Source organism: Ceratotherium simum, chromosome 1 (genome assembly GCF_057802395.1).
Source record: "Ceratotherium simum simum isolate JZ-2026a chromosome 1, ASM5780239v1, whole genome shotgun sequence".
Taxonomy (NCBI): domain Eukaryota; kingdom Metazoa; phylum Chordata; class Mammalia; order Perissodactyla; family Rhinocerotidae; genus Ceratotherium; species Ceratotherium simum.
The window spans coordinates 103,037,902-103,065,248 of NC_141900.1; the positions used below are offsets into that span (position 1 = coordinate 103,037,902).

At 48.8% G+C, this 27,347-nt stretch overlaps 1 protein-coding gene across 4 annotated transcripts; it reads right to left on the minus strand.

The window, feature by feature from the left end:
• Window positions 1-2,318: 2,318 nt before the first annotated feature.
• On the minus strand, window positions 2,319-27,166 carry ZNF746 (zinc finger protein 746). Of its 4 annotated transcripts, XM_087432479.1 has the most exons (8): window positions 26,408-26,806; window positions 25,699-25,793; window positions 23,621-23,920; window positions 23,412-23,493; window positions 22,313-22,426; window positions 7,629-7,820; window positions 6,759-6,884; window positions 2,319-5,588 (listed from the first exon to the last, which is right to left on the minus strand). In XM_087432479.1, exons 2-8 carry the CDS (start codon window positions 25,699-25,701, stop codon window positions 4,534-4,536), a joined length of 1,872 nt encoding a protein of 623 aa, XP_087288605.1. In that variant the 5' UTR covers window positions 25,702-25,793; window positions 26,408-26,806; the 3' UTR covers window positions 2,319-4,533. The 4 variants fall into 4 exon arrangements, with proteins under 4 accessions (XP_087288605.1, XP_087288596.1, XP_087288601.1 ...); XM_087432470.1 differs by lacking the exons at window positions 25,699-25,793; window positions 26,408-26,806 and adding an exon at window positions 26,934-27,166; XM_087432475.1 differs by lacking the exons at window positions 25,699-25,793; window positions 26,408-26,806 and adding an exon at window positions 26,934-27,165 and having other exon boundaries at window positions 2,319-5,585.
• Between the last annotated feature and the right edge of the window lie 181 nt (window positions 27,167-27,347).

Below are 27,347 nucleotides of genomic sequence, written 5' to 3' on the forward strand. Positions count from 1 at the left end.
TTGCCTCATTTTTATACACACACTTTTACACACATTTCCAGGAACACATTATATACACAGTACGGTAGTGTCTAATGAGATGACAGATGGAGTCTGAGCGAGGGTCCATGGAGAAACGTGAGGCATCAGCTCCACCTGCAGAGACCGAGCAAGGCTTAGCTGAGCCAAGACCTGAGGGGTAAGGAGTTGACCAGGTGGACCCGGGGCAAGGGGAGCAAAGACATTGTATGCAGCAGGAACAGCACGTGCAGAGACGTGGAACAGCACAGTGCTCAGGGAGGGTAGGTGGTTCACTTCACCTAGAGAGTGAGATGCAAGAGGAGTTGCAGGAGCTGAGGACAAGGAAGGAGCCACCTCATGAGGGGTCAGATAGGCCATGCTAAAGTTTGGATTTAGCAGGTGATTGGGAGTCATTGGGGGACTTCAAGGAGTGAGTGATCAGATTTCTCAGTTAGAAAGGTCACTCTGGGTCAGTGTGAAGGATGGAGTGGGGCAGGGCGGGCTGGGAGTTAGACTTGAGGCCCAGAAGGACTTCTGGCAAGCCTTCAACGATGTGGAAGAATGATAAATGACAGAGAAAAGGAGAGGTAGAAGGTGACAGGAACCTCAGAGGAGAAGGGTGTCTTCCCAAGGATGGAGATGTAAAAGAGTAATAGTCACAAGCAGCCAGCACCATCTTCAAAGATCTTGATGCTGTTGAAATCGATAAGGCACAGTTGGCTTATCTTGTCTTCAATCTGCCTGTGAACATGACAATGATGTGGCACTGCTGCTTAACAATGGAAAGAGTCAGAAGGGATGGGAGCCATCTTTGGAAGCATCAGGAATAAGAGAACAAAGTTGTAAAAAGATGAAGGTGGAGAAAGATGTCAAGAGGAGGCAGGCAGCGGATGGGTACCTTTTGATGAGCGACAGAGGGTGGCTGAGATGAAGGAATGGCTGAGAACTAGGAACCACAATGTTCTCATTTTGGCACAAATTATTTTGGTGCCAGAACATACACGAGTGTCCCAGAGGATTTGGCCTGGCTTCAGAGAGGTGATAAGAACTGCCCTGAGATTTGGGAAGTGTGGTAAGTTGAATAATGGCCCCCCAAAGACGTCCACATCCTAATCCCCAGAACCTGTGAATGTTGTCTTACACGGCAAAAGGGACTCTGCAGATATGATTAAATTAGGATCTTCAGATGGAGAGATTATTCTGGATTGTCCGATGGTCCCAATGTAACTGCAAGAGTCTTTAGGAGAGGGAGGCAAGGGGGTCAAAGTAAAAAAAAAAGCTGTGATAGAGACCAGCCCGGTGGCATAGTGGTTAAGTTCGTGTGCTCCGCTTTGGGGGCCTGGGGTTTGCAGGTTTGGATCCTAGGCATGGACCTATGCACCACTCATCAAGCCATGCTGTGGCGGCATCCCACATACAAAACAGAGGAAGATGCGCACAGATGTTAGCTCAGGGCCAATCTTCCTCAGCAGAAAAAAAAAAAAAGATGTGATGATAGAAGCAGCAGTTGGAGTGATTCCCTTTGAAGATGGAGGTGGCCATGGGCCGAGGAATACAGGCAGTCTCTTCAAGTTGGAAAAAGTAAGGAAGTGGGTTCTCCTCTGGAATCTCCAGAAGGAACGCAGCCCTGCTGACACCTTGATTTTAGCTCCATATTTTGGACTTCTGACCTCTGGAACTGTAAGGTAAATGTGTGTTGGTTTAAGCCATGGAGTTTGTGGCAATTTGTCACAGCAGAAACAGGAAACTAACACAAGGAGGGACCGCTGTGCTTTAGTCTAGCAGGATGCTTCAGAGCATGGGAGAGCGCAGGGTCCCGGGAAGTTTGGGAGCAGTGGCGGGGACCCCATTGCATGGTGCTTGTCTGGTCTCCCTAACTACTGACTGGCACCCTCTTCTGGATGTCTGAAACTGAACTCAATCCCTGTTGCCTAAAACCTCTCCTCCCCATGTTCTCTCTCTTGGAGAGTGCCCCTGAGCCAGAACCTTAGGGGTCATCCATTTAGTGGAGCGGGTTGGGGCTTCAGGCATGACACATGCGATTCCTGCATGCAGAGTGTGTGGGCCAGAGGGAGTGTGGGAACGCGCCAGAGGACTGGGAGGGTGTGGTGGTGGAGAGGTACTGTGGAGCTGGGCAGACACCAGAAGTGTCCCCGGTTGACTTCCAAGTACTGAAGACATGCCCAGCAGGGGAGGCGGACAAGAAGCACAGGCGAGAGGTCAGGGCTGCCAACAAGGAATGAGACACACGGCGACAAAGGGCCCGCACGCGGTCTCCCTCCTGCTCCTTCTCCTGGTCCCACTCCCATGCCCTCGTAGCCAATTAAAGCAAATTTTATTTTACATTTTCATTTTCTCAAAAAGACAATGATTGAAATGAAGAAGACTGAAAACATGAGATAAAACGTAACAGCTGATAACTCTGGTGGTGGGAACATGTGTTAGCCTGGCTCAAACGCCAGGGGCTGGACTTCACTCCAAGTCCAGGGTTATGACTACAGGCACCACAAATCCTTTCTTGGCCTCTGCCCGGCCAAGAAAAGGTGCAAGGAGAAAACGTCCAGCATCCACTCTTCTTTGATATTCTGCGATTTTTCTCCCAGACCTTATATATATCATACCAAATTATATAAAACTGAAATTACATAAACCGTGATTATATTTTGAAGCAAAGTGACTGGATGTGTTTTCATTTTCCCTCCAAATGTCAGTTTATCTCAAGTCAGACTTCTCTGGATTTCTCCATTCCTGCTCTCAGGGACAGCGGCCTCCCTGGGCCGAAGGCGACCAAGCACAAGGCTGAGGAGGCTGATGGCACAGCTCCCCCGGGGGTCAAAGACGCAGGTCTGAGAATGGAACCCACCAAACCACGTGGTGCTGGTTAGCTTTTATTTTTACAGGATGTTTCCTCTTCATTTGTTTTTCAAAATATCAGTATTAGAAGTGTAAACAGGTACAAAATATACAGTACATAGAAACAATCTTGTTAACTAGTCTATCGCCTAATAAAAGTACGCATGAGGGAGCTGGACGAACAGAAGCCACGGTCTCTCCCTCCACAGGGGAGACAAGTTACCCACTCTGGATAACAAACCAGTGGCTGCTTCACCGCAAGGGGAACGGATACTGTGCGGCGGGGGCAGCACTGTGGTGGAATCAAGAAGCCTGGGCCCATTTCTAATTCCACCTTTGAGACGTCTGCCGGAGACCCTTACCCAGCATCTCAGACCTTGCCGCGAGGGTCCTCCCGGGGGGAAGTGAGCCTACACCAGGGAGGCCCGTGCTCACCAAACCTTGCGGCCTGACGATTTTGCTCATGCAGATGTGGAACAAATCTTTTAAGAGAGCAAAAAGGAAAAGCTGTTGTCCCTCAAAATGATGTTGCAGGAGGAGGAACCGTGTCTAACCTTAGGCTTTCCCAACTCTTGGCACTCACGTGCAGCCAGGGTGTGAGGCTGAGGTGTGTCCCCTTGGAGTAACGTATTTCCTCATCTCTAACAAGAATACTTGTCCTGTGTGCTTCACAAGGTCACGGTAGTGATCAAACGAGATGCGACGTGACAGCATTTGACAAGGAAAAAAACACTCCACAGAGAAAAGGAAGTAGAAGTATCTGGCTGGAGTGGAAAGCAGGCCCACGTGGGGGTCGGCAGGCCAGGCTTGGTTCCTGGCTCTGCCAGTAAATAATGTTCAAGGTTTCCACTGCCCACCCTCAGCCTCCTCCCCTCCGCAGCCCTAACACTGTGTTTTCAGACACATCTCCTTTGTGAAGCCCAGATGTCACGTAAGTTGGTGATACCACCAAGCCCCCTTCCCACAGGGGCAGCAGATGGCCTGTAATAGGGAAACACAAGTACGGCCAGCACTCCTCGAGGCCTTTTCCAGGGAGAAGCAAGCTGGGAATGGAACGGGCTGCTCCTGGACAAGTCTCACTGCTGAGATGAGGCTGAGGTTCACAGCACCCACCTGGCCTCACTCCCCAGGGGACTTGGAGGCCCAGGCCCAGACCAGCACGGCCCTGGGCTGAGCAGGGTCTCAACTCCCCTTGGACTGTGCGCTAAGACCAGTCCGCCCCCAGGAGTCAGCCGGGCCGGGGAGGTCCAGGGCCCTCCTCACCTGCGTCCCCAGCCAGCCACCCTTCCAGCACACCCACCGTCAGACTCGGCAAGGACACAGCCCACACAAACACACGCTCAGAAACCAAAAGTACACTATCAGGTTTGAACTGGTGCTACGACTATTTCCCAGCTTTGTCTTCAAGAATTTAAAAAAAAATGGTTTCGTAATTAAATTACTTAAGATTCTATGGTGCTCAGTTTCACCATCGGAGAAGCCTACTTTGTTCAGAGGTGGAAGCTGTACTGCTCGAGTTTCTCTTTTCCAGTGATCAGGTCAGCAACTCGGAAACCTGCTTCTCCCAGTCTCCACTCCTGCCTCGGCTTTTCCCACCGCCCTGATGTCTGGAAAGGGGGCTTTGTACAGTCGCGGCGCAGGGGTCGGGGTCTGGGGCCGCCGCGGCCATCTGGGGGTGCCTCACAGGTCCCCGCCATCGGTGGGTCCCAGGACGCTCAGGCCACAAGTCCAGTCGGTCACCAGGTCTGTGGGGGCCAGGGGTCCTTTAGCGGCGGGGCTCTTGAAGGGCTCCGGGGGGGCGGCGGGGAGCGGCGGCGGGCGGGCGGGCGGTCGGGCCTTGGCGCCCGCCGCGTGGTTGCGCTGGTGCTTGCGGAGGTGGTCCTTGCGGATGAAGCTCTTGCCGCAGACGGCGCAGGCGAAGGGGCGCACGCCCGTGTGCGTGCGGTAGTGGTCGATGAGCTTGGAGCGCTCGGTGAAGCGCTTCTCGCACTCGGTGCAGGGGAAGGGCCGCTCGCCCGTGTGCAGCATGCGGTGCCGGATGAGGTGGGCCGGCCGCGTGAAGCAGCGCCCGCACTCCCCGCAGCGCAGGCCGCTGCTGTCCCGCGCGCCGCCCCCCGCCGGCCCCGGTGCCCCGTCGGGCGGCCCGCAGCTGCGCTGGTGCGCGCTCAGGCTGACCTGCAGCTGGAAGCTCTTCCCGCACGTGGCGCAGGTGAAGGGCCGGCCCCCCGGGGGCGCCGGCGGGTGCTTCTTCAGGCCCGGCTTGTGGCCGAAGCCTTTTGTCCGGCCCGGGTATTTACAGGGGTCGCTGAAGGGTCTCGGGGCCTGGCCGGGGTCCAGCACAGCCTCTGCGTTGTCGGGGGAGGAGTAGGGCAGCCCCTCAGGCCCAGTCCTCGGGTTCAGGCCCACAGGAGGTTTACACCTGAAATTCCAGCCCCACCGGACCCCCCCAAAGAGCCAGTCCCCTGGAGGGGTCTCGTCCTGGGCCACCGCGGGGCTCAGCTCTCCCATGTCCCGCTCAGGCCGGGCGGGCTCTCTCAGCCCCAGCACAGGGTCCTGGCTGGGGAAGGAACTGCCCTGGCTCTCCCAGGCTCCTTCCTGAGCAGGACTAGGGAAAAACCTCGTGGCTTGTCCTGGTCCAAATAGGGTCCCGTGGGCCTCTAGGTCAGTAGGATGTACTGGTGTGGCCACCACCTCCTCTTCTTGGACTTCTGTTTTTATCACAATTTTTACATCTGCTGAGAAAGAAAAGACCAGGTATCATTCTGTCCCCTTGCCTGCTGGGAGCGAGAAGATCTGAGGCCCTTCTGTGCATATCCACGGCTACTTGGCCCTACCACCACCACTCTCGGCCCTAGTCTCCAAGCCTCAAGATCCAGCTCTGCAGAGCATTCCCCCAGGTGGTCATGTGGCTGCCTCAAACCCTGGGTGAGGACATCTGCGTGTTCTAGAACCTTCACCACAGGTAAAGCACCTTTGCAAATGCTTGCTGGGTTCCATTTCACTTTGGCTATTAAGACTAATCATGAATGTATCCTAACGAAGGAGCTCTGACCACCAGTGGCAATGGCCCCACAGGGCAAAAGCACAGGGCTGGGGTTCAGGTAGATCTGAGATTGTACCATGATTCCCCCACAGACCAGCTGTAGACTTCAGGCAGATTTCCTAACCAACAGCTCATCTGTGAATACCCTATTTCATTGCGTTGTACAAGGATTATGCTGGACAACATGTCTCAAAGCACTTAGCATGCTATTTGGCACTCAGCAAGCATTCAATAAATGTAGCCAGCTAGCTAATGGTAAAAATATTAGTGAGATGATAAAAATTTATTTGATTTTATGTAAATAATACTTGAATTTCACATCCTGAAGTTTTATATCAGGGATCTAGGCTTTTAGCACATTTTTTGGGTACTAAAATATGACAGAAATTATTCCTTAAAGTAACAGATAACTGGCCTTCAAAACAAAAGTAAATAGAAAACTAATACATAAATTTGGTAGTTGTCCTCTCGATTCTGGCCTTCAGACACCTGTCTTTGGTAGAGTCGACATCTAAGAAGCGGTTCTGGTTTGGTTTGGTTTTTTCCATGCCAGAGAGGGGCCTGGGCTGCTGAGTCTGAGCAGGAGGGACATCCTCTCAAGGGATCAGCTTCTCAGGACTGACTGGTTAACACCATTGGAGAAGGGAACGGTCAGAAGCATGTACACTCTCAAGAAGACTGTTCAAGCATACGAATTTAGAAGGAGACGAAGGACAGGCTGTATGGCTTCCTAACATCACAGACACCCTAAATGCCCGCCGGCTGAAGGGTCAGGGCAGTTCACCAGTGAAAACAAGCCCAGGCTGAGGCAGCTTTCAAGGCAGACACGAGCCTTTCCCTTCCTCTGTCCTCCCCCCCATACCTTCTGTGGAGGCCGCCGTGTTGAGCTTCAGTGTCCCATCTGAGCATGCGGAAGAGGGATGGTGGGGAGGGAGATCCGCCTGCCAGGAAGTGGGTGGGATAGTGGTTGAAAAGTTGGAGTGCATGCCTGCAGTGAAGAGAGATCAGAGCCCGTGGGTTACGGGGGAGAAGGGGGAGGAAAACCCCAGGGGGAGAGGAAGAGCAGGCAAACCCTGAGGCCCACTTGGGACTTCTGCAAGAGCATAAAGACCCCACCTCCTGGAAACCCAGTTTTCTTCTGTCCCCTTCTCTGACGCACCAGGAAGCACAGACCTCCCTGACTTATTTCACACAGCCCCTCTTTAATAGGAAGCAACTGGTGATTTTTTTTTTGTGAAGATCAGCGCTGAGCTAACATATATGCCAATACTCCTCTTTTTTGCTGAGGAAGACTGGCCCTGGGCTAACATCTCTGCCCATCTTCCTCCACTTTATATGGGATGCCACCACAGCATGGCCTGACAAGCAGTGCATTGGTGCGTGCCTGGGATCCGAACCCAGGGCGCCAGCAGCGGAGCGCGTGCACTTAACCGCTACGCCACGGGGCCAGCCCTGCAACTGGTGATTTAAATGCTCAATGCTGGGGCAAGAAGAACAGGAGTGCGGCTGATGAAGGTGAGGCAGAGAAATACCAGGACAAGAGCGTCACAGAACCCAGAGGGGCCTGCAAGATGTCATGCGGTGCAGCCCCTGCCTGAAGGTGGGAAAACTTCTAAACTAGTCAGGCCATATGTTTGAGAGCCCACAGCTCCCCACAATGCTTCCAGGAACTCTTTCCCCCACACCCTGCCCTGAGCCCCTGCATTTTGTTCTCTCAGTCTCAGCCACTCACCAGAGGCAGCATCTGTAGAGACATCTCCTGCTCCGGAGTCCAGCTGGCTGAGGCCCCAGGGCTCCTCCCCGATATCTGGCTGCCCGGCTGCCCAGGCCTCTACCCCCAGAGCCTGCTGCTCCTGGAGCTGGAGTTCGCCCTCCTGCTTGATCTGCATTAAGAGGTCAGGGGCAGGAACCGGGGGTCCTGAGCCTAAGAAAGGGAGAGAGCGTGAGCATACAGCATCAGGGCCCCTTACCCTCTGGGTGGACACAGATCCAGCCAAGGAAATGGACATGGGGACCTTACAAGGGTCAAACAGCAAAAGAGCCTAGTGGGAAGGGAGGGCAAGGCCACAGAGGGACTGCAGGGTCTTCTGGGCAAAGAATGGGGTCACGAGGTATTGAGCTCGTGGGTGGTTGGGAAAGCGTGAGGAGCATACCAGCACATTCTCCGGGCCAAACCTGTGGTCCATGGGCAGGACGGATCTGCCCAGGGAGGCCCTGCTCTCGCTCTAAACACAGAAATGCTAGATAAAATCTAACCCCAAACCTCCCCCAAAAACCTTACCCCCACACATGTATTTAAGTGAGTGCAAAAAAAAAGATTCCAGATATAAGAATCAAAGAGAAAATGCAAAGTCAAATTAAGAGTTAGAGCAGGAGCCAAGTGACCCAGGGAGTTGCTGGAACAGGATGAGGCCTTAGGGGCTGGGCCTCGATGTCCAGCTGAGGCTGAGAGTGGAGCTGAGCTGCCTGCATAAGCTGGGAGCCATGAGGCCCTGCCCCGTCTGTGAGATGGGGACTAGGAAACCTCCACCCATCTGAGGGAGCTGGAGGGAAGCTGCCCACTTGTCCAGGGCCATGCGTGGGAAAGCCACCCATAAGAAATTGGAATCCCCTGTCCACACTGAATTCATACTACCCACACGGTGCAGAGACCTTGAGCTGAGAAATTCACAGAAAAATTGAGAACCATGGCCACCCAGGAGGCTCCCCAGCAGAGGTAAATGCAAACCTGCCCCACAGGGGCACCCCCACAACACAGGCCACAAGGGGCCCCTACTAAAAAACTACACTTACGAAGCAGAAGAGGAGCCAAACAGCATGAGATCACATCAGAACTCACTCTCAAGAACTACAGAAAAAAGAATAAGCTGAAGGATATGGTAACATGAGCATGTCTAAAATATTCAAAGGAGTAAAGGAAGGAACAGAATCTCTAAGGCAAGAACAGGAAATTATTTTTAAAGATTTTATTTATTTTATTTTTTCCCCCCAAAGCCCCAGTGGATAGTTGTATGTCGTAGCTGCACATCCTTCTAGTTGCTGTATGTGGGACTCGGCCTCAGGATGAATGGAGAAGTGGTGCCTCGATGCGCACCCGGGATCCGAACCCGGGCCACCAGCATCGCAGCGCGCGCACTTAACCACCAAGCCACAGGGCCGGCCCCAGGAAATTATTTTTAAAAAGGCAGATTTGAAAAAGAACTAAATAGACATTCTAGAAATGACAAAAGCAGTCACAGAAATGAAAAACTCGATGGATGGCTTAACAACAGACTGAACACAGCTGCAGAGAAAATTAGTGACTTGGAAGATGGATCCAGGGAAATAATTCAGAGTACAGCACTGAGAGATAAAGAAATGAAAAATACGAAAGAGAAGCTGACACATGGAGGACAGAATGAGAAGTCCCAACACATGCTGGGAGAAATCCCAGAAGGAGAGAATTGAGAAATGGGAAAACAGGAATATGTAAAGAAATAATGGCTTAGAATTTTCCAAAATTGAAGGCATTATGAGCCAATAGTTTGAAGGAACACACCAATTCCTAAGTAGGAAATAAAAAAGAATATAAAACTAGACAACACTCATGTGAAATGGAATATAAGCAAAGACAAAGAGAAAATCTTAAAAGGTACCAGAGAGAAAAGAATGACGTTTAGACTGAAAGCAGATTTCTGTCAGCAAGTACGGTATCAGAAGATAATGAATATCTTCAAAACACTGAGGGAAAATATCTGTCACCTCTTTTTATGAGGCTGTATAATTTTGATTCTACAAACTGGAGGTCAGTATATGAAAAAATTTATAAAATAATCTCATGTATGAACAGATATGCAAAGATTCTAAATGAAAGAATTACAAATCAAACCCAGTAATGTATTTTCAAAAAAGAAAAAGCAATAATACATTATGAGCAAGCGGTGTTTATCCTGAGAACTCAAGGATAAGTTACCTCTAGAAAATATAGTAACATAACAAAGTTAACAGATTAATGGAGAAAACAATATAATCATCTCAACAGATATAGAAACAGCATTTAACTCTTCTATTTCTGGCATACGGCTGGCTAGATGTGCAGAGAAACTCCACCCAGTATGGAGTATCTAAAAATGCTGGGTAAAATATGAAAATAAAAAAAAATTTGTGTAAGCATTGATGACGTGGAAATAAAGCAAGGAAAACAAACGGAGGCTGGAACCTCTAGAAAGCCTAAGTCGACCGTAGTAAATTGCAGGCCCCTCCCTATCCTCAGCTGCCTGGGCTGTAATGGACTGTGCACAGCTGGGGTAGAGGACTGTGACAAGCCTGGGGCTCAAGCAGGTGGGAGGTTGGGTTGGAGACCCCTCCCACACACATATACCTGGGACCCCACAGAGCAGCATTCCCAGTGGACTAAACTCAGAGTGAAAACCCACCTTGTAGAGGGAGACTGCCTCTTCCGGTCTTGGCTCTCGGCTGAGGGGGGAGAACAACCTCGCCTGGGGGCTGACGCCGTAAGCGGTGGCCGAGGCTGTCTGTGCAGGTCTCATACCCCAGTGTGGCCGAAAACCACCTCCAGGCCCAGACTGGTGGCCCCGAGTCTGCACTGGCACCGACGACCAGCAGAGGCAGACACACTGACTCTCAGGAGGACACGGCTCTCCAGCATGAAGGAGCTCACAATTATGAATCACCACCTTAACGAGAAAAGCAGCCACCTCACACGCGGTCAGTAGACGTCATAAACTGCAGGATGTGACCCACAAAGATGCTGGATATGGGAAGTACCATATACAGACTATAAAGTTTAATATAGTTAGAGAAATAAAAAGGGGGAGCAAAGGTATGGTAAATAAGAGACTATCAAAACTGACCAATCAGATTTTGAAAAAGAATAAAATATAACTTTAGAATTGTAAAATAATTGAAATTTAAAAATCCAACCTATAGGTTAAACAACAGAATGGAAACAACTGAATAGAACTAACTAGAACTAGTTAGTGAACTAACTAGAAGACAGATGAGAAGAAATTATTCAGAACTCAGCAAAGAGAAAGAGCTGAAAACATGAAGAGACGTTCAAAGTCACGGAGGATAATACGATAAAGTTCCAGGATAAAAGAGATGAGAGAATGGGAGCAAGGCAACATTCAAAGAGATAACATGGCAAAATTTCCCAAATTGTTGAAGAATATCAATGATGAAAGCAAGATAAGCAAAAGGAATCCGAAACAGGAACAGATTCAGAGATGCAGAGAACAAACTGGTGGTTGCCACTGGGGTGGGGGTGGGTGAAATCGGTGAAGGGATTATTTTGGATTAAATCAGTGATCATTTCATAATGTATATAAATATCAAATCACTATGATGTATACCTGAAACTAATACAATCCCATTTGTCAATTATACTTCAATTAAAAAAAAAAGAAAAAGAAATCCACACCTAGACATATTGTAGATCACCAAACAGAACTAAAAGGCAGAGTAAAAAGGCACATTACCCAAAAAGGAATAACGGTTAGACTGCTAACTGACTTCCCAACAGCAGCAAATTACCTTACAAGGGCTAAGAGAAAACAACAATGAAACTAGAATGATATCCTTCAAATATAGGAATGGAATAAAAATGTTTTCAGACACATATAAACTCATACACAAACTGAGAGTTCATTATCAACAAACCCACAAAACACAACTTCTAAAAGGATGTATTTTAGAAGGAAAAAATGTCTAAGATCAACTCTAAAGGAATAGAAATAGAACATATAACTTCCAAACTAATTAAAAACAATAATAGTTTGAGGAGGAAAAAATCTAAATGAATAATTTCCAAAGCAGGGGTGGGAAAAAAAGAAATACAGAAAAGGCAGACTAAGGACGAACCGCACAATTTAAGATGGGGGATGGGAACGCAAATACACTAGTGATGACAGTCAGTGTAAGGGGCCTGGAGCAGCACTGTCCCACAGAAGTCAGCGTGAGCCACAGAGCTGACTTCAGGTTTTCTAGCAGCTACATTAAAAAAGTAAAAAGAAACAGATGAAATTAATTTTAACAATATATTTTATTTAACCCCATATATTCAAAATGTTCATTTCAACATATAATCAATATAGAAATTAATAAGATAGTTTATATTTTTTCATACATGCATCTTTCTTATACATATTTGTACATAGTTTTTGAAATCTGGGATGTATTTTATCCTTAGGGCACTTTTCAAGTGCTCAATAGCCATGCGTGGCCAGTGGTTACTGTTCTGGACATTTAAAAGGTAAAGATGATCAGACTGAAAACAAACAAGAAACTTAGCTATATGCTATTTTCAAGAGACACAACTAAAGCAGGATGCAAAAGCAGTGTAAAAGAATAAAAGATATAGTAAGCCAGAATTCACAATTTTTTAAAAAAGTTGTAGTTATACTGTATGAAATCAACTTTAAAGAGAAAAATATTCATAGAAATAAAAAAGGATCACTGTGCAATGGTAAATTGATCAGGAAGATAAAACAATTCTAAAATTTTAATCTAATAACATAGCTTCAAAATAATAAAGCAAAATTGACAGAACTCCAGGAGAAATGAACAAATCTATCTTCTCAATGGGGGATTTCGACATACCTCTTCCTGTAATCGATAAATGTAGCTGACTAAAGGTTACAGGAAATTTGAACACCACAATTAACAACCCTGATCAAATGGACATAAGTAGAATCTAAAGACAAGGAGAACACAAGCTTTTCAAGCCACCCAGAACGTTAGGAAAAATGAACACTTTCTAGGCCATAAAACAAACTTCAGTAAATTTTAAAAGATTAGTATTTTACACACTGATTTTATAACTATAACACCATTAAGTTAGGAATCAATAACAGATATCCCCAAACTCCCCATAAATACTAAAAATAAAAACAATTATATATTTGTTTTCTAAATAATCCAAGGCTCTAAGGAAAAATCACAATGAAAATGAGAAGATGTTTCAAACCCAATGCTAACAAAAATATTATTTATCAAAATGTGTGGGCTGCATCTACAATGGTACTTACAGGAAATTTTATAAGCTCATATGTTTATATTAAAAAAGAGGAGACAAGTCGAAAATTAATGGGTCAAGCAGTCAATGTAAGATGTTAGAAAAGAAAAAACAACAACAAAACCCTTTAAAAAGTAGAAGAAAGGAAATTATATGAGAGTGTACATTAATAAAAGAGAAAACAGAATAGAGAGAGCCAAAATTTGGTTCTTTGAAGAGAATATTAAACCAATCCATCTCTAGCAAAATTATCAAGAGAAAAGGAGAAAGTACCAACAACCAATATGAAGAATTAAAAGGGCATATTTCTAGATGTAGCAGAGATTTAAAAGATAAAGAGAGGGTCAGCCCTGCTGGCCTAAGTAGTTACGTTCGGCGCATACCACTTTGGTGGCCTGGGTTCAGTTCCCAGGTGCGGACTTAAACCACTCGTCAGTGGCCATGCTGGCAGCAGCTCACATACAAAAGAGAGGAAGACTGGCAACAGATGCTAGCTCAGGGTGAATCTTCCTTAGCAAAAAGAGAAAAAAAAAAAAAAAAAGATAAAGAGAATATCATGAATGTTATTCCTAGTAATTTGAAAACTAGGGAAATGGAGAAATTCCCTAGAAAAACTGTAACTTGCCAAAATTGACTAAAGAAGGACTAGAAAACCTGAATATTCTTGTAACTATTAAAGACCTTAAATCACTAGACAAAAATCTCCCCTGCAAAGAAAACTTGAGGCCCAGATGGCCTCACTGGTGTCTCCTACTAAACATTCAAGGAATAGATAATTCCAATATTACACAAGCTCTCTGAGCAAATAAAAAGAGAGAGAATACATCATAGCTTATATCTTTACTATCCAAACCAGACAAAGTCTGAGAAAGGCAATTATAGGCCAGTCTCATGAACAAAGATTCAAAAATCCTAAACAAAATAATTAGTACCAAATCCAGCAATGTATATAAAGTATTGTGACTAAGTTAGGGCTTATTCCAGGATTGCAAGGTTGGTTCAACATTCGAAAATAATATAATTTACCATATTAGCTGGTTAAAGGAGAAAAATCATATAATCATCTCAATAGATACCAAAAAAGCATTCTATAAAAACTCAACAGGGGTTGGCCCAGTGGCACAAGCGGTTAAGTGCGTGCACTCTGCTGCGGCGGCCCGGGGTTCGCTGGTTCTGATCCCAGGCGCACACCGACGCACCACTTGTCAAGCCATGCTGTGGCGGCGTCCCATATAAAGTGGAGGAAGATGGGAATGGATGTTATCCCAGGGCCAGTCTTCCTCAGCAAAAAGAGGAGGATTGGCAGATGTTAGCTCAGGGCCGATCTTCCTCACAAAAAAAAAAAAGAAAAAAAATTCAACAGCTATTCCTATTGGAAACAACTAGTCAACCAAGAATACAGGAAACTTCTTTAACCTGATAAAGGGCACTGATAAACAAAACCTTTAACAAATATGATATTCAATGTGAAAACTTAAAAAGCATTCTCTTTAAAATCATGAACCAATAGGATACTTATCATCACTTCTATTTAAGGATTTTCTGGGAGTTCTCAGCCAGCACAAAATAAGAGAAAAATAAACCATAAAGATTTGAAAAGAAACAAAAAATTCTTCTCACTCATAAAGGATATGATTATCTTTTCAGAAAGTCTGAAAATCATCAGCCAATTATTAGCATTAATGAGAATTTTACCAAGGTTTCTAGATAGAAATACCAATAAATGAAAGACAACTGCAGTTTTATATACTCTTAGGGTTTTAAGAGAGCCCACCAATTACCATTTTTCTTCCTTCCATGGATCTTAACAGAGAAATAAAATAAAAGAGAAAGGCAGGTGAGGATAAACTTTTTATTACTAATAATTGAGGATGCAGCTTTTTTTGTCGGCGTGAGGGGTTCTCAGTACTGACCTGAGGATCAGGAAGTCAGCCCCTGTTAGTGGACACACTAACCCCTGGACCACAGTGAAGGAGCCTGGCCTAGCAGAGCAGCAGAGACTTCCTGTCCCCCGGAGGCAGCCAGCTGCCCAAGGGAAGGATGGGCAGAACTGGGCTTGTCTAACCCTTGGTCCCAGACTGTCTGATGAGGTAGGTCCCTGTGGGACCCCTGGTGGGGTGCCTAACAGGGCAGAGAGAGAGTGGGATGTTACTGAGCCCCTGCTGCATGAGAAAAAGCATGGGGAGAGGGGCATCCCCTGCCCCAAGCCCCCAGCAGACATCAGCAACAAACAGAAAATGCACAGTAAACAAAGGGACCACTGGGCCGGCTCCGTGGCTTAGCGGTTAAGTGCGCGCGCTCTGATGCTGGCGGCCCGGGTTCGGATCCCGGGAGTGCCCCGAGGCACCACTTCTCCGTCCAACGCGAGGCCGAGTCCCACGTACAGCAACTAGAAGGATGTGAACCTATGACATACAACTCTCTACTGGGGCTTTGGGGGGAAAAAACTGAATAAATAAAATCTTTAAAAAAAACAAAGGGACCACTGATCATAGCAACTAAAAAATACAAGGAACCTAGGAACATATCTGACAAAAACACGTACAAGACCTTTTTTGGAGAAAGTTATAAAACTTCATTGAGACATTACAGACAAGCTAAATGGAGGGACTTATGATATTCAGATAATATGCCTCAGTATATATAGCAATGGGGTCGATTCTCTCCAAAATGATGAATACAATGAATGCAGTTCCAACCACAATCCCAACCAGATTTTCCATGGAACCTGATAAGGCAACAGGAAAGTTTACCTGAAAGAGCAAAGGAAAAGACCCGAAGTGCTGGGGAGAAAGAACCAGAGTCCAGACCTCCCATCACCACAAAACCCATTCCAGGGAAAGGCAGAACATTCAGGAAAGGATGTGAGATGGTGTATTACGACCTTGAGGGAAGAGAAAATTTCTTAATTGTTTCTGACATAAAAAGGACAAACCATAAAGGTAAAAATTGGAAACCCAAGTATATTAAAATTAAAAGCATCTGTTCTTTAAAATATACCATAAATGGAGAAGATATCAGCGATACACATATCTGACAAAAAGATTGATATTCAGAATATGTGAAGAACTCTTATAAATCAGTAAGTAAAGGGAAAACAAAAGAAAAATGGACAAAAGACATACACAGGCATTTCACAGACGAGGAGTGACAAGTGGCCCATAAACAGAGGATATAATGTTCAATCTCATTAATTAGGAATATGCACGTTTTAAACTACAAATTTTAAGTCATTTCACCCCCACCAGATGGGCAGAAATTAAAATGTAAGGTGTTTCCAGGGCTGGTGAGGATGAAGGGCGACAGGAACCCAGGCACTGCTGTGGGGTGCCGACTGGTGCCACCACCTAGAGAACACGGTGACGCTACCTGGAGCAGCTGACCTGCATCTTTCCTGTGACCCAGCAGTTCCACTCTCGGGTCTGCACCTAGAGAAACTTGTACACGTGCACAAGAATGCTCACAACAGCACTGTTCCTAAAAACAAAACAGTTAGAAACATGCCAACAGCCATCAACAGTAGAAGGAACAAAGGCATTGTGTTTTCATAGAATAGAACCTATAAAGTGGTGAAAATCCAGCTACACTACATCCACATGGGTGACTCTCAAAAACATAGTGTCAAACGAAAAAAAGCAAGTTACAGATGACTATATATGGCATGATCTCATTCATAAAAAGTTTAAAAACAAGTAAAACTAAACAATGTTATTTAGGAATATATATGTAGGGAATAAAAATGTAAAGAAAAGCAAAGATTGAGCACGTGTGTTTCTGAATTTTCTGTTTATCTGTAAGAGGAACGGAGGGGTATGGGATCAGGGAGGGACAGTGGGGTCTTGTAAGGGTCTGGTTGTGATCTATTTCTTATGCTGGGGTGTTGGGAATATGGGTGTTTACTGTCATTTTCTAAACTTTACATGAATTTTGTTCTGTATGTATTTTATGTTATATATAACACACACTGACAATGTTTTAAAAGAAACAAAACACAATATTTAAAAAAGGAAAAAAACAACATTTGACACAATATAACGCTTGTGCACAATAAAAACTTTAGCCAGAAGTGGAAGGAAACTTCTTTAAACTAAGAGTGTCTTCAAAAGTCTACAGCAAAAATCATCCTTAATGCTGAAACTCTAGAAGCATCCCCGAGACAAGGATGCCAGCTATCACTGCTACTATTCAACAATGTCCTAGCCAAACTGCTGAACAAGAAAACAAAGTTATAAAACTTAAAAGAAGAGAGAACTTTTATGTTATCTGTGGAGGGTACAGTTGTCTACATAAAAAATCCAAGAGAATATAAATTGACAAGTCATTAGAAGTAATAATGAGAGTTGAACAAAATTTCTCTTTTACCGAACAAAAGTCAACAGCATACCAGTATGCCTATAATAACTATTTAAAACATGTAATTGATTTAAAAATCCTATTCACAACAGAAATAACAACTATCAGGAGAAAACTCTAAAACCTCATTCAAGCACACGCAGAAGCGTCTTCCCATGGATAGAGGCTCCATGTTGTAATGAAGGTAATTTCTCCAGAAATGAAATTATAAAGCAAATGCAACTCCAATCAAAATCCAACAGGATTTTCTAAGAACTTGACATAAAGATTCTGAAATTCATATAGAAGAACAAAAGTCCAGGAACAGCCAAGAAAGTTTTGAAGAGCAAGCAGGGAAGGCTTAGTCTACCAGATATCAAGGCTTACTATGAAGCTAAAACAGCGAGTGCTGGCACAGAAACAGAGAGCAAAGAAATAGAACAAAGGACCCAGGAGCTGCTCACATACATATGGAAACCTGGTTCGTGACTGAATTGGCAATACAAATCATTGGAGAAAAGACAGAATATTAGCAAACTTTGTTGGAAAATCAGATATCCTTGTGGGGGAAAAAAATTATATTCTCCCTTGCAATCTACACAAATATTAATTCTAGATGGATCAAAGACTTAAATGTGAAAAGTCAAACTTTAAAAGTTTTATAAGAAAATATAGGAGAATGTCTTTCTGACTTGGAGGGAGGTAGGGAAGGATAAATTAAGACAGAAAAAGCACAGATCATAAAGAAAAAGACTGATATGTTTGACTCTACCAAAAATTAAAACTTTTATGCAAGAACTACAAAGTTAAAAGACCTGCCACAGACTGGGAGAAGATGTTTGTAATGCAAATAACAGACAGAGGGTTAGTATCTAGAACCTACATTCAGAAGTCCTGAATCAATAAGAAAATGAAAAACAGCAGCAGAAAAACAGAAAAGACATTTCATCAGAGAAGAAACCAAATAAACATATGCAAAGGGTGCTCAATTTCACTAACAGGGAAAAGCAAATTAAAACAAAATCCAATTTCACCTCCATCAGCTTGGCAAAAATCTAATTCTGAAAAGCGGGCAAAGATGTAAGAAAGCAGGTACTTCCTCACTGCTGGGGGAGTAGGATAAGCCAGTGTGACCATGGGAGAGCAGCATGGCCGTGGCAGAGGTGCAGACAAGCATGCCCGAGATGCAGGGATTCCTCCCCGGGTCTCTTCCCTAGGGAAACCTCAGCAGCATATGGACACAAAGAGACACGTTCAAGAATGTTCACTGCAGTACCACTTGTGATAGCAAAAAATCAGAGGTAGCTTAGGTGCAACTTAGTGGAGGAATGGATAACAAATTGTAATATAGTCGCTTTTGGAATACAGTCGTGCATTGCTTAATGACGGGATGAGTTCTGAGAAATGTGTCATAAGGCGATTTTGTTGTTTCGTGAACATCATCGAGTACTTACACAAACCTAGATATTATAGCCTACTACACACCTAGGCTCTATGGTACTAATGTTATGGGACCACCGTTGTATATGCAGTCTGTTTTTATGTGGCACATGACTGTATTAAGCATCTGTTAAAATGAATGAACTTGATCTATATGCATTAACAGAGATAAATCTAAAATACAGAATATTGAGTGATAAATATAATGACGTTTTTGTAATTTTTCAAAACACACAAAACCATATTATATGTTATTTATGGCTACCTGTGTACATAACAGAAGTTTTAAAATGTGGGTAGAAAGGGTAAATATCAACTTCAGGAAAACTGGTTACACAGGGAGGAATGAGACTGGGAGATCTAAAAAGGAATTTAAATTCTATCAGAAATAATTATTTCATACACACACATATTTTAAATAACAAAGCATACATTCAACAAATATGTATTGAATTCCTTCTCTGTGCTAGGCAGTATTCTAGGTGCCCAGAATGATTATATGAACAAAATAGATAAAAGTTCTTGCCTCCTTGAAATTTACATTCTAATGGGGGGGGGGGCGACCAGATATACAAAAATCTACAAATATGAACTATATATAATAATCTATAAATGTAAGATATACATAATAGATGATATCTGCTATGGAGCAAACCAAAGCAGGAAAGGAAGACTGGAAATCCTGGGTGGGAGAGGGGCTGCAATTTTAAATAAGGTGCATAAGGAAAGTCCTCTTTAAGCAGAGACCTGAGGAGGTACTGGATGGAGCCGGGAAAGCATTCCCGGCGGAGGGCACTGCAGGTGCAAAGGCCCGGAGACTGGACCAGCCTGGAGTGCTGGGGGAACAGCAAGGAGGATGGTGTAGGTCAGAAAGAGCGACAGGAAACAGCAAAGGCAAGGCGGCCAGTGAGGCAGGAGGAAAACCCGGAGAGTGGGGTGTCCTGTCAGTCACAGAAGTGAACCCAGGAAGAGAGAGTGATGGAGGGTGGCAAATGTCACCAACAGGTCACATGAGACTGCACACCCACAGCACCACAGAGGTCCCTGGTGGCCCTGACAGGGGTGTTGGTGGAAGGGGTGAGAGAGAGTGGAAGAGAGGGCTGGAGACAGCGGGCATGGAGGACCTTCTCAGGGAGTGTGCCACGAGGAGAGCAGAGAAGTGGGGCAGCGGCTGTAGGTTGCAGGGCTGAGAGGAGTGTTTCCAGAAGAGGGCATGATGGCAGGGTAGACGCTGGTGGACGCCGGGCAGAGCCGCTGGGCCCCGTCCTGGAGAAGGTGGCCCGGGATGGGATCTAGTGCCAAGTGGAGGCCGGTCTGTGACCGGAGGGTGGACAGTTTATCGCAGTCACAGGAGCAAACAGAGAACAGGGCACGGATGCAGGCAGGTGGGCAGGTGGGGTGGTGAGGGCTGAGCGTTGTTTCAGTTTTTTTCAATATAAAAACCATTCTAAGCTTGTGGGCTGCAAAAACAGACAGTGGGCAATTTGACCTGGGGGCCAGTTTGCCAGCCTCTGGGATACTAAGTGAGTGGACTGAGGGGACGCCACGTGACTGCGGGGCAGCACTGAATGCCCACCTGAATCTCAGGTGAGACCAGCAGAGGCCACAAGCAGCCGCTTGGGAGCAGGCGCAGAGCAGGCAGACAGATTTAACCAGGACATGGCTCTGCCAGGTGAACACAGTGAACTAAGAGGGCGAGGGGATGGAGGACGTGTGCAACGGAGGGGTGATGATGATGGACCCAGAACCCAGGCTGGCAGAGGGAGATGAGGCTGAGCTGGCAGCGAAAAGGCAGCAGGTCAGGGGCTGGCAGGTGCCAAAGGACTGGAGAGCTCCCGGAGTCAGGGCACGAGGAAGAGTGAGCCGCAAGGGCAGGAGGAGGGCAGGGAGCAGCATGCTGAAATCCAGATGACGGAAAGGGTGCCTTACCGTCCTCAACAGTCAGGCAATGAGCACGAGGTGGGCGGTGGAGAGGGAGAGGAGGGGGGTGCAAAGGGCCATCCTGATGGATACTGCCATCGCCAAGAACGACGGCAGGGGCAGACATGCGAGAGTGAGGGGAGGCCCCGAGGTGTGCAGAAGGTGGTAAAAAGATGGTTTGATTCAAAGATGGGGATTTCTAGGGAGGAGGGGGGACTGGCACAGAGGCAATACCCAGGAGCCAGGACGCCGGCACCCTCCAGGCCCGGGACAAGAGGGACTTGGGGAAGGGGAGGATTGCAGGGGACGCAGTGCCCCCAGGAAGAACCAGGTCTCCCCTGGGCAAGAACAGGCAGGGATGCTCAGGGAAGAGTCTGAGGATTTGGTGGTCCTGCAGAGGACTGAGTTCCACAAGGCACAGCGGGAGAATTCAGGAGTTGAAGAGAAGTGGAAGAGGGGGTCTGACAACGCGCTGCTCCAAGCCCAGAGGGGGTGAGGGGTGAGCTGGGGGCTGGGCTTCTTGGACTGAGGTGGACAGGGATGAAGGCCAGCCAGGCTCAAGGCAGAGAGTGAAGTCTGTGAGTGTCAGAGGGCAGGGCGAGGTGGGGGTCTCACCAGCAGCCACCATATTTCTGAGCCCCCATTCGCGCTCATGAATGATGGTATGGAAGCCTCCACACAGATGTTATAAATATAAAATAAGCCCCTTGTGACCCTCTCACCTGGGCTAAGGAGCTGGAAGCCCCCGTGTCATAACCCTCTGTTCCATCCAGAGACACTTGGCTCCTAGTCATTTTCTGTCCTCTAGCTTCCTGCACTGTCCTTGGCACCTAGCGGATTCTCAAAACACGTGTGTTGAACTAAACTGGTGAGTGCTTTCCTGAATGCTGACAGTGTGGTCGGTCCTGTACATGGTCTGCCCTTGGTAAAGCAAAACCTAATTTCGAGGAAGCACCAAACATGGAAGATGCATCTCATTATCTACAAATTAAACACAAGACTTCCTAGTAACACAGGTGTCCGGACGAAAGGGCAATCCCAGGCAGTGGGGACAGATAGGGGGGTGGTGGTGGTGGAAAGCAGGTTGAGCCTGCAGAGGCGGGTCTCCCTGTCACACGGCAGCCTGTCATTTACCCTGCAGCCCAGCAAGGTCCTCGCTTTAGTCATTTGGCTCTTCCCAAGCGGCCACCTGTCCTTCCCTTAGCTGTCGAAGGTGCTGACGGGCTCCAGGAAAATCTGAGACAGTGGTATCGGGTATCCAGATTCTCCTTAAATAAATCTATGGTTCTAATCATACTGAAACCTGCAGCTAACCCACGGGTCAACGTTCTGTGACTACTCGTGGATTTAAATGCAATTTGGTTCTTGGATGGAGGCAAGGAGGACTCTTCCTAAAGCTATGAATGAATAAAGGTTTGACTTTAATATACTCCTACCTTCCCTATCAGGGTCCTCTTTCACTTCTCCCAATTCTGTGCCACTGGCTCTGTCTCTCTCCTAAAAGACTAGGTTTGCTGCCTGTTTCCACACTGGGAAGTAATGCCAAAGTGTTAGCTGAACAGGCCATAGGTCATAACTCAACTACAAAACACTTAAACATTCAAGTCTGACGCTTCTCCTGGGCTCTCCCTGGACAGGTCCCGCCCTTCCTGGCTCTTCCCTGCTTCTGCCTCATTGCCTGGTGTCTCTGCCCTCTCCCAGCCCCTCACCTGGACTCGGGTCCACAGGAACATCTGGAACCTTGGGGCCAGCGCGACGCCAGCTACATGGCTCCTTCCCTTGTTCAGTCTGGGAGAGCACCTCGGGCTTGGAGATGGCGTAATCTGAGGGAAGGTGGAAAGGTTATCTTTTGCCACGTTCCATTCAGAGCCGGGGACAGACAGCCTGGGAAACCAAAAATGACCTAGAAACTACATTCCTTGATTGGTATAGAGCAGTGGTTCTCAACCGTAAGCAATCTGCCTCCCAGTGGACTTCTGTCAAAGTCTGGAGACATTTTTGCTTGTCATGACTGGGGGCCGGGGGAGAGGTGCTATTGGCCCCCTCCTGGGTGGCGGCCATGGATGCTGCTGAACATCCTACAATGTACAGGACAGCCCCCAAACAAAGAATCATCTGGCCCAAAGTGTCAACAGTGCTGAGGTTAAGAAACTCTGGTACAGAGTCTCCACACTAAGAAGCAGTACATTTCTGCAAACAAAACTATAACATCACACCTGCGCCCGCTCCCATCCTCACCAAGTATGCCTTATTGCCTTCAGACCTGGGGTCCCACAGAAACCACCGCAAAGGAAATGAGCCCAGCCCTTCTCATGGGACCAAATGAAGGGAACTGCAGCAGCCCCAGGGTCTGGGGGAGCAGAACTTCGAGGCATGGAGACAGCGCTGGCCATCAGAAGCACGGTCTGCCCACATTCTCCACTGACCCAGGGGAGCGTCATGGTCAAGGGCACACACCTCAGCAAGAAAAAGCTACAAGAAAGTCTTTCTCAAACGGGAGTCGATCATATCCTGGATCCAAGAGCAGGAGGAGCCTTCTCTACACCAAGTCTCAGCAGAACAGAAAGGGCCATGCTCCCTGCCTGACTAGGAGAGGGGCCACCCCCCTCCGTCTGGCAACCCACGAACTTCATCAGGTGGAAGGGAGCTTTCCACTCAGTCAGTGCTCATCTTTAGTGAGAGGAGGGGATAACTCTGCATGGTCAGAGTTCCCAGTGATTTACACATCCCTGCGATGAAATCCACCAGCACGGAGAGAGGTCTGAGGACTCCCCACACCACACTGAACAGAGGGGGACCAGGCCTTACCCAGGGAGACCAGTGTCTCGTAGTTGCCCCTCATCACGTGCTTGTAGAGCTCCTTCTGCCACTCGTCCAGCCTGCCCCACTCCTGTTCAGAGAAACACACGGCCATGTCATCAGGGGTCACAGACACCTGGAACCACAGCGTCACGCATGCTCACCCACACACATGCATGGCCTCTCGGGCTGTCCTACCCCAGGTGCCCCAGGGATACCTTGGGGGCCTCCCCCTTGCTGCCGGGGGGCAGCCGCAGGATCCAGAAGTTCCTGTTTCTCAGCAGGTTCTCCATGTTCTCCAGCCGCCTCTGCAGCAGCCCATACTCCTGCAGCAGGGTCCCCAGCACGGCCCACTTGCCCTCCAGCTGGTTCCCGAACTCCAAGGCCGTCTTCTCACAGTCGGCCAGCTTCTTCTCAGCCATCCCAGTTCGACCTTCTAGAGAAAGCAAGCGGGCAGCTTGCGATTCGATCTTCCTCTCCATGGCCTGTATCGTAGCTGCCATTGTCCACGGAGAAATCTTTCAGAAACAGAGAGAGAAGACCAGCATCATTCATTCCATCCACCGTGTCCTTGGGCCCATCTCCCCTAGGCGTGCGGGAGCTGGGCTGGGGCGGGGAGCGCAGATGAGGAAAGTGGGGATATCTTGTGTCACACGCAGATCTCAGCCCAGTGATCAGCTCCTCTGGGTCTCTTAGACATCGCCTCAGTCTGGGCGGATGTCTCCCCTCTAGGCCTCTGCAGCACACCGCACAGACTCCAAGCATGGCACTGACCGCCCTACACAGTAACTCCCCACAGCCTCGACCAGCTCTCCGAAGGCAACACTGCGTCTTTTCACAGCACAGTGCAGGGCCCATGGTAGGCACTCGGTACAATTCTGCTAAACAAACAGTGACTGAGCACTGCTGGGGCGTTTTAGTGGAGAAACAGTAAACTGCAGATTGACTAGAGCCCAGCCGGCACCTCCCATCATAATCGCACAGGAACTGTCTACTGATGATGACCTAGCAAAAAAAACAGCTGGTTCACTGAAACGGCACAAACAAGAGCGTTGCTCAATTTCTTTTTTTTTTTTAAAGCATCTCGTGTCTCTTTTTGATAAACATAAAAACTTAATGGGTAATTCCTCTCCCCCAGGACAATCTGATTTGTCCCCTCTCCAACTGCCTACCACCAAACTAAAAACCACCATTACTGCAAATCCCCACCAACCAAGAGACTTTTTGATACAACACTAGTCCCCTGAGCCCCCCGAGATTCTGAATTTTTCTCTCACTGTTCCCACCCCTCCCAAGGGGAGAAGTAGGTCTCAGACATCTTTGTAGCTGCCCCGGATCAGTGACACACCTTGCAGACTGGTGAGGAAGGTAAGACATGTGCCATAGGGCAAGGCTTTTAAATGTGTGACAACCATCATAAAGACATGGAGCTTCCCCACGCCGTGACTTCCCTGTCGCCGCAAAGTTCACAGTAGCTTGAATTGGGGCAGCTGGGGACACTGAGGAAAGGGCACTTTCTGCTTTGGGTGGGGGCTGGACCCAATTCACCCACAGCTGAAGGGTGGACCCAGGGGTCCAAGAGGAGGTCTTGCCATTTGTGCCTTCTTCTGGCAGTGCCTGAGGATTGATGGTTCCTTACAACATGCTAGAAATTATTCCTAAACAAAAGGTTGGCGACTTATTTGCAAAATAGAGAAGTGACTAGTAGGAACCAGCGTGGATTCATTTAGAGAAAGCCATAGAGAACCAGAACATGAGTGGACACGTCAGAAAATAGCGCCAGAAGGAGAGTTTGAGCAGAGGCCAAAAAAACTGTCAAGGATGGAGCATCAGCAATTCTGTGATTGTTTGGAGGGAGGCTGGACCAGATGACCTCTGACCTGAAGAAGCAAGGGCTTAGCTGGGTTTCAGAGGATGGGGAGGAGCTGGATGGGCAGAGACCCGTTTGAGGGCACAAGTGGATGGGGGGGACTCTTGCTCTCGAGAGGTAGGTGGTCCTGCCCCAAGGCTGCAGGGACTGCACTGGGCGGGCACCTTGGGTGGCTCAGCACTGGGTGTGTGAGGCTGCCCTCCACGACAGCCACCGTTCCTTCCCTTTCCCTCTCTCCTCCTCTCTGATCAATCCCTGCTATACGACCCCAGCCTCCATGGGTTTGCACCAGAGGTGTCCTTGCACTTCATGCCCAGCTCCCCCTCCAACTGCAGCCGGCTGTGTTGACTACAGTCTTTGCGTTGCAGGACAAGGGCATCTGCATAAACTCCTCCCTTATAAACAAGGCATGTGCAGTTTTCTTACCATTTTAACAGGGCAGGGAGTCCCACGTGAGGCCTTCACACCAGTTGGTGGGAGGTGACAACTGTTTCTGCTCCAGCCCAGCTCCTTACTAGATGCTGGGTAGACAATATGGGGCTGTCCTCAGACCCCAGCCAGGAAAGCGGGAACTCTAACGGGAGCTGATGGTGAGAGAACTCCAAATCCTTCAAGGGCTCCCCACCCTTAGGATGAAGTCCAGGCACTGAAACCCCTTCCAACTCTCCCTGCAGCCTCCTCTCTCACTGCCCCCTACCAAAACCATCTTTTCCAGGCGTACGACTCCTTTCCTACCCTTGAACATGCCCCACACTGCCTGTCTCTCTGTGCCCAAGCCGTCCTCCCTACCTGAAAAGCTCCACGGGTCCAGCTCAGCCTGATGAAATCCTAGCCTTCCCTAAAAGCGCAGCTCAAACCACAGGAGCACGGGGCAGGAAGGGCGCGCGGCAGCGGAGGCCGGCCCCTTCCCTCCCTGCCCCGCACTCCACAGCCTGTTTCCTCCTCCAGGCAAGAAGCCCTCACCTCTTTCTGTTTTGCGTTATTATTTCCCGGGTACCTGTCTGCTCCCCTCAACACAATGTGCCCTGAACACAGCGCGCCTCTCTCTTCACAGACTCTCTAGCTCTGCGATCCGGGCAAGTGAACTTCTCTAGGCCTCAGGCTTTCTTTTGTACGACAGAGAAGGAGTACCTACCCCACAGGTTTGTTGTGAGGACAAAATAATGCCTAACGGGGCCGGCGCCGTGCCCGCTTCTACGAACGGGAGCAGCTGAGCGAGCTGGGCACCCCGGGTACTCGGTGTCGGCGGAATCGAAGCCGCTCAGGACACCTCCCAGGTGCCAGCAGGCCGCTGGGGGGAGCTGGGGGGTAGGGGACGCAGGGCAGAGCGGTGGGCAGAGAAAGGAGCCGCGGGGTGGGGGGCGCGGGGACTAAGGGGCCGGCGGATGGGGCGGGGGCAGGAAGCCGCGGAGGGCTGCAGGAACTCGGCGTGGGGCGGCCTCCGGCGCGGGGACGGCCGGTTCCGCCCCGCTCAGGCTCGGCCCGGAACGGGGGGCCGGGCCGGCGGGCGGGCGCCGTAGGCCCCGGCGGACCCCGCGCCCCGCTCGCCGGAGCCCCAGGCCCGGCGGCCCGGCCCGGCCCCGGAGCCCCTCCTCAGGGCCTGCGGCGCCGTGCGCTGGCCCCGGGCCCGAGTCCGCGCGTCCGTGCGCGGGCCGCCTTACCGGAGCCGCGGCCGCCTCGGCCATGGCCCTGCGCTGTCCGGCCCGGCCGGAGGAAGTCGCCGCCGCCGCCGCCGCCGCCGCCGCCGCACGGCCCCACGCAGGCCGGCCCCCGGCCTCTCCGCAGGCGCGCCCGCCCGGCCCTGCCTTCCCCGCCCGCGGCGCCGCGCTCCTCGCTGGCCGGCCCGCGCCGCTCCGCCCGCAGACGCGCCGCCGCCGTCAGCGCCCGGCCGGTCCACACTGCATCCTGGGAGCCGGCGCAGGCCCGTGAGGCTTCCTGGAGGCAGCGCGGCCGCACAGCCCCACCTGCAGCCCGGAGAGGCGAACGGCAGGCGCCGCGCCCGCCCCGCCCCGCCCCGCCGCCGGACCCACCGGCCCACCGGCCCACCTGTTCACCTTCTCAAGACCCCCTGACCC